Source organism: Salmo salar, chromosome 15 (genome assembly GCF_965601325.2).
Source record: "Salmo salar chromosome 15, fSalSal1, whole genome shotgun sequence".
In the NCBI taxonomy this organism is placed as follows: domain Eukaryota; kingdom Metazoa; phylum Chordata; class Actinopteri; order Salmoniformes; family Salmonidae; genus Salmo; species Salmo salar.
This window is the reverse complement of record NC_138305.1, coordinates 113,770,001-113,777,500: the sequence shown is the minus strand read 5'-3', so window position 1 is coordinate 113,777,500 and position 7,500 is coordinate 113,770,001. Positions and strand designations below refer to the sequence as shown.

At 52.8% G+C, this 7,500-nt stretch overlaps 1 protein-coding gene across 2 annotated transcripts in view; it reads left to right on the top strand.

Moving 5' to 3' along the window:
• etv7 (ETS variant transcription factor 7) overlaps nucleotides 1-7,500 on the top strand; it is an 18,536-nt gene that overhangs the window by 5,915 nt on the left and 5,121 nt on the right. Inside the window, exons 3-5 of one of the 2 annotated variants that reach the window (XM_045696571.2) lie at nucleotides 196-360; nucleotides 3,411-3,608; nucleotides 7,463-7,500. The exon at nucleotides 7,463-7,500 is cut by the window's right edge and continues 82 nt beyond it. In XM_045696571.2, the coding sequence (XP_045552527.1) occupies nucleotides 196-360; nucleotides 3,411-3,608; nucleotides 7,463-7,500 (401 nt within the window). The remainder of the gene's footprint in view (nucleotides 1-195; nucleotides 361-3,410; nucleotides 3,609-7,462) is intronic. The other variant, XM_045696572.2, reaches the window with a different exon arrangement.

The window sequence follows — 7,500 nt, the reverse complement described above, 5'->3', positions numbered from 1 at the left end:
GTCCTGGGGCATTGGGATATTATTTAGACCAGAGGAAAGAGTGCCTCTGACTGGCCCTCCAACACCACTTCCAGCAGCATCTGGTCTCCCATCCAGGGACCAACCAGGATGTGTGTAGGTATAAACCCATCTAAGGAGTGTGTTTGTGTGTCTGTGTGTGTGTGTGTGTGTGTGTGTGTGTGTGTGTGTGTTTAGGTATAAACCCGTCTCTGTGGGATAAGGAGGATGTGGTTCACTGGCTGCACTGGGCTCAGAGGGAATATTCTCTCCTCAGAACTGAGAGAGGCCGGTTTGAGATGAATGGCAGAGCTCTCTGCCTCCTCACCAAGGAAGACTTCAGACGCCGCTGTCCTGACTCAGGTACGCCACTGGTGGGGGGAGCTGCTCTCTCTCCGTTTCCATGTGATGTACTGTACGAGCGCCTCTCTCTCTGTTTCCCAGGTGATGTACTGTACGAGCGCCTCTCTCTCTCTGTTTCCAGGTGATGTACTGTACGAGCTCCTCTCTCTCTGTTTCCAGGTGATGTACTGTACGAGCTCCTCTCTCTCCCTGTTTCCAGGTGATGTACTGTACGAGCTCCTCTCTCTGTTTCCTAGGTGATGTACTGTACGAGCTCCTCTCTCTCTGTTTCCTAGGTGATGTACTGTACGAGGTCCTCTCTCTCCGTTTCCTAGGTGATGTACTGTACGAGCTCCTCTCTCTCTGTTTCCAGGTGATGTACTGTATGAGCTCCTCTCTCTCCATTTCCTAGGTGATGTACTGTACGAGCTCCTCTCTCTCTGTTTCCAGGTGATGTACTGTACGAGCTCCTCTCTCTCCCTGTTTCCAGGTGATGTACTGTACGAGCTCCTCTCTCTCTGTTTCCAGCTGATGTACTGTACGAGCTCCTCTCTCTCTCCGTTTCCCAGGTGATGTACTGTATGAGCTCCTCTCTCTCTCTGTTTCCTAGGTGATGTACTGTACGAGCTCCTCTCTATCCGTTTCCTAGGTGATGTACTGTACGAGCACCTCTCTCTCTGTTTCCAGGTGATGTACTGTACGAGCTCCTCTCTCTCTGTTTCCAGGTGATGTACTGTACGAGCGCCTCTCTCTCTCCGTTTCCAGGTGATGTACTGTACGAGCGCCTCTCTCTCTGTTTCCCAGGTGATGTACTGTACGAGCTCCTCTCTCTGTTTCCTAGGTGATGTACTGTACGAGCTCCTCTCTCTCTGTTTCCTAGGTGATGTACTGTACAAGCTCCTCTCTCTCCGTTTCCTAGGTGATGTACTGTACGAGCTCCTCTCTCTCTGTTTCCAGGTGATGTACTGTATGAGCTCCTCTCTCTCCATTTCCTAGGTGATGTACTGTACGAGCTCCTCTCTCTCTGTTTCCAGGTGATGTACTGTACGAGCTCCTCTCTCTCCCTGTTTCCAGGTGATGTACTGTACGAGCTCCTCTCTCTCTGTTTCCAGCTGATGTACTGTACGAGCTCCTCTCTCTCTCCGTTTCCCAGGTGATGTACTGTATGAGCTCCTCTCTCTCTCTGTTTCCTAGGTGATGTACTGTACGAGCTCCTCTCTATCCGTTTCCTAGGTGATGTACTGTACGAGCTCCTCTCTCTCTGTTTCCAGGTGATGTACTGTACGAGCTCCTCTCTCTCTGTTTCCAGGTGATGTACTGTACGAACTCCTCTCTCTCTCTCTGTTTCCTAGGTGATGTACAGTATGAGATCCTCTCTCTCCGTTTCCTAGGTGATGTACTGTACGAGCTCCTCTCCCTCTGTTTCCTAGGTGATGTACTGTACGAGCTCCTCTCTCCCTCTGTTTCCAGGTGATGTACTGTACGAGCTCCTCTCTCTCCGTTTCCTAGGTGATGTACTGTACGAGCTCCTCTCTCTCTGTTTCCTAGGTGATGTACTGTACGAACTCCTCTCTCTCTCTCTGTTTCCCAGGTGATGTACTGTACGAGCTCCTCTCTCTCCGTTTCCAGGTGATGTACTGTACGAGCTCCTCTCTCTCTGTTTCCAGGTGATGTACTGTACGAGCTCCTCTCTCTCTCCGTTTCCCAGGTGATGTACTGTATGAGCTCCTCTCTCTCCATTTCCTAGGTGATGTACTGTATGAGCTCCTCTCTCTCCATTTCCTAGGTGATGTACTGTACGAGCTCCTCTCTCTCCGTTTCCAGGTGATGTACTGTACGAGCTCCTCTCTCTCTGTTTCCAGGTGATGTACTGTACGAGCTCCTCTCTCTCCGTTTCCAGGTGATGTACTGTACGAGCTCCTCTCTCTCCATTTCCAGGTGATGTACTGTATGAGCTCCTCTCTCTCTGTTTCCTAGGTGATGTACTGTACGAGGTCCTCTCTCTCTGTTTCCTAGGTGATGTACTGTACGAGCTCCTCTCTCTCTGTTTCCAGGTGATGTACTGTACGAGCTCCTCTCCCTCTGTTTCCTAGGTGATGTACTGTATGAGCTCCTCTCTCTCTGTTTCCTAGGTGATGTACTGTATGAGCGCCTCTCTCTCTGTTTCCTAGGTGATGTACTGTATGAGCTCCTCTCTCTCTGTTTCCAGGTGATGTACTGTACGAGTTCCTCTCGCTCTGTTTCCTAGGTGATGTACTGTACGAACTCCTCTCTCTCTCTGTTTCCTAGGTGATGTACTGTACGAGCTCCTCTCTCTCTCTGTTTCCAGGTGATGTACTGTACGAGCTCCCCTCTCTCTCTGTTTCCTAGGTGATGTACTGTACGAGCTCCTCTCTCTCTCTGTTTCCAGGTGATGTACTGTACGAGCTCCTCTCTCTCTGTTTCCAGGTGATGTACTGTACGAGCTCCTCTCTCTCTGTTTCCTAGGTGATGTACTGTACGAGCTCCTCTCTCTCTGTTTCCAGGTGATGTACTGTACGAGCTCCTCTCTCTCTGTTTCCAGGTGATGTACTGTACGAGCTCCTCTCTCTCTGTTTCCAGGTGATGTACTGTACGAGCTCCTCTCTCTCTGTTTCCTAGGTGATGTACTGTACGAGCTCCTCTCTCTCCGTTTCCTAGGTGATGTACTGTACGAGCTCCTCTCTCTCCGTTTCCAGGTGATGTACTGTACGAGCTCCTCTCTCTCTGTTTCCAGGTGATGTACTGTACGAACTCCTCTCTCTCTCTGTTTCCAGGTGATGTACTGTACGAGCTCCTCTCTTTCTGTTTCCTAGGTGATGTACTGTACAAACTCCTCTCTCTCTCTGTTTCCTAGGTGATGTACTGTACGAGCTCCTCTCTCTCTCTGTTTCCAGGTGATGTACTGTACGAGCTCCTCTCTCTCTGTTTCCAGGTGATGTACTGTACGAGCTCCTCTCTCTCTCTGTTTCCTAGGTGATGTACTGTACGAGCTCCTCTCTCTCTGTTTCCAGGTGATGTACTGTACGAGCTCCTCTCTCTCTGTTTCCTAGGTGATGTACTGTACGAGCTCCTACAGTGTGTGAAGCAGCAAAGAAGAGAGGTCTCCACGAGCCACACAACTCCACCCATCCTGACCCTCACCAAGCCCCCTCTCAGTCTCACCAATCTCCCCCCTACTAAATACACCCAGCCAGCCCAAACCAATGGAAGCCGGGGTCCCCGACCCCTAGGAGCCAATGGATCAACAAGTGAGTGTGTGAGGTTATGTTCTAACCAAACTAGCCTGAGTGGAATCCCCACATCTGCTTTTCAGGGCGAAGGAGGAATGGATCCCTTAAAACGAAACGTTACAACTATAACTACTGTTCCCTGTAGGAGGGAAACGAGGTACAACATACTATTAAATCCACACGTTATGACTATAACTACTGTTCCCTGAAGGAGGGAAACGAGGTACAACACACTATGGGTAGTCACACTCTCGCCACTTCTACTGAAGGATCTAGTGTCACGCCTGACAAGGCCAGTGAAATCCGCGGCTCGCTGGAAGCCCTCGCCTTCCACAGGTGAGGCTTGAATTTATTCCTTCAATTTAATACCGCTCTTCACCAAGCCCAGGAACGGCGGTCTGCCTCGTTCCCCTCCTTCAGGGAACAGTAGTTATACTCATAACTTTATGTTCCTTTTCAGTCAGTCAACTTCGGTACAACATACGAGGGGGAAATATACTCACGCCCCAAGACAACACCAACAGATACTAAATGAAATGGCCAATAGTAGACCCCCCCAGACCTGACCCCCCCCAGACCTGACCCCCCCCAGACCTGACCCCCCCCAGACCTGACCCCCCCAGACCTGACCCCCCCCAGACCTGACCCCCCCCAGACCTGACCCCCCCAGACCGGACCCCCCCCAGACCTGACCCCCCCCAGACCGGACCCCCCCAGACCTGACCCCCCCAGACCTGACCCCCCAGACCTGAACCCCCCCAGATGTAGTAGACCCCCCAGACCTAACCCCCCCAGACTGGACCCCCCAGACCTGACCCCCCCCAGACCTGACCCCCCCAGACCTGACCCCCCCAGACCGGACCCCCCCAGACCTGACCCCCCCCAGACCTGACCCCCCCCAGACCGGACCCCCCCAGACCTGACCCCCCCAGACCTGACCCCCCAGACCTGACCCCAGACCTGACCCCCCCAGACCTGACCCCCCCCAGACCTGACCCCCCCAGACCTGACCCCCCCCAGACCGGACCCCCCCAGACCTGACCCCCCCAGACCTGACCCCCCCCAGACCGGACCCCCCCAGACCTGACCCCCCCAGAACTCACCCCCCCCAGAGCTGACCCCCCCAGACCGGACCCCCCCAGACCTGACCCCCCCAGACCTGACCCCCCAGACCTGAACCCCCCCAGATGTAGTAGACCCCCCCAGACCTGAACCCCCCCCAGACCTGACCCCCCCAGAAAGAGAGAGAGACAGAGACACAGAGAGAGAGAGAGAGAGAGAGAGAGAGAGAGAGAGAGAGACAGAGACACAGAGAAAGACAGAGACACAAAGAGAGAGGGAGACACAGAGAGAGAGAGACAGAGACACAGAGAGAGAGAGAGACACACACAGAAAGAGAGCGACAGAGACACAGAGAGAGAGAGAGAGAGAGAGAGAGACAGAGACACAGAGAGAGAGGGAGACACAGAGAGAGAGAGACAGAGACACAGAGAGAGAGAGACAGCGACAGAAAGGCTCTTCCATCTAACATTGTTTTCCCATCATTGTATTGTTCTTAGTGTTTATGGCTCGTACACTTCCTGGTGCACTATGCAGCACACACACACACTCACACAGACACACACACACTCACACAGACACACACACACTCACACAGACACACACGCACACAGACACACACACAGACACACACTCACACACACACACAGACACACACGCACACAGACACACACTCACACACTCACACAGACACACACTCACACAGACACACACTCACACACACACACACACACACACACAGACACACACTCACACACACACACACACACACACACACACACACACACACACACACACACAGACACACACACAGACACACACTCACACACACACACAGACACACACGCACACAGACACACACTCACACACTCACACAGACACACACTCACACAGACACACACTCACACACACACACACACACACACACACACACACACACACACACACACACACACACACACACACACACACACAGACACACACTCACACACTCACACAGACACACACTCACTCACACACACACACACACACACACACACACACACACACACACACACACACACACACACACAGACACACAGATCAGCTGTAGGTGGTTTCCGTGAGGGCAGTAGGGTGTGTGTGTGTGTGTGTGTGTGTGTGTGTGTGTGTGTGTGTGTGTGTGTCTGTGTGAGTGTGTGAGTGTGTGTCTGTGTGTGTGTGTGTGTGTGTGTGTGTGTGTGTGTGTGTGTGTGTGTGTGTGTCTGTGTGAGTGTGTGAGTGTGTGTCTGTGTGTGTGTGTGTGTGTGTGTGTGTGTGTGTGTGTGTGTGTGTGTGTGTGTGTGTGTGTGTGTGTGTGTGTGTTTGTAGGTTTGTAGCCCTGTCCCGTCCCCTTCGTCCCCATCCACCTAATCACACAGACACACACGCACACAGACACACACACAGACACACACTCACACAGGGAAGAAAGCCCACTTGCAGAAATCAAGGTGCCATGCGCTGTAATTGTCTGGCTGAATTTGAAACCGTCTTTACAGAGTTATCTTGCCGTAACAGTCCCGGATTAGAAGCAGGAAAAACTGCTCCTTTGTTGAGAAGAGATTTATCTCACGCTCTTTCACTTTCTCTCCTAATTTCTCCCTTGTTCTTTGTCACTCACTCCTCTTCTTCCTCTCCGTCTCCACCCCTCTCTCCTCTCTGTCTCCCCCACTCCCACTCTCTCCTCTCTGTCTCCACCCTCTCTCCTCTCTGTCTCCCCCTCTCTCTCCTCTCTGTCTCCCCCACTCCCACTCTCTCCTCTCTGTCTCCCCCTCTCTCTCCTCTCTGTCTCCACCCTCTCTCCTCTCTGTCTCCCCCCTCTCTCCTCTCTGTCTCCCCCTCTCTCTCCTCTCTGTCTCCACCCTCTCTCCTCTCTGTCTCCCCCCTCTCTCCTCTCTGTCTCCCCCCCTCTCTCCTCTCCATCTCCACCCTCTCTCCTCTCTGTCTCCCCCACTCCCACTCTCTCCTCTCTGTCTCCCCCTCTTCCCCATTCTCTCCGCTCTGTCTCCCCCCTCTCTCCTCTCTGTCTCCCCCCTCTCTCCTCTCTGTCTCCCCCTCTCTCTCCTCTCTGTCTCCACCCTCTCTCCTCTCTGTCTCCCCCACTCCCACTCTCTCCTCTCTGTCTCCCCCTCTTCCCCATTCTCTCCTCTCTGTCTCCCCCCTCTCTCCTCTCTGTCTCCCCCCTCTCTCCTCTCTGTCTCCCCCTCTCCCCCCACTTCTTCCTCCCCGTTCCCCACTCTTCTTTCTCTCTGTCTCCCCCCTCTCTTCTCTCTGTCTCCCCATCCCCCCCCCCCCTCTCTGTCTCCCCCTCTCTCTCTCTGTCTCCTCATCTCCCCCCCTCTCTGTCTCCCCCTCTCTCATCTCTGTCTCCCCTCTCTCTCTCTCTCTCTCTCTCTCTCTCTCTCTCTAGTCTCCTAGTCCAATAGAGGTGTAGCTGTTCTGCCCAGTGGTCCAGCAGCCATCTAGTACACACACTCTGCACAACACACACAGATTGGTCAGTTAGTAACACACACACACACACACACACACACACACACACACACACACACACACACACACACACACACACACACACACACACACACACACACACACACTGGTGAGAACCAAACACTCTGCACAGCAACTGCTGGTGAACATGCATTTTAATATGTTTGTGATCTCTCTCTCAATTCAATTTCATTTCAAGGGGCTTTATTGGCATGGGAAACATATGTTAACATTGCCAAAGCAAGTGAAGTAGATAGTAAACAAAAGTGAAATAAACAATAAAAATCTCTCTCTCTCAGATGTGTCCACGTGTCCTCCCACAATCCCAAGCTCCCAG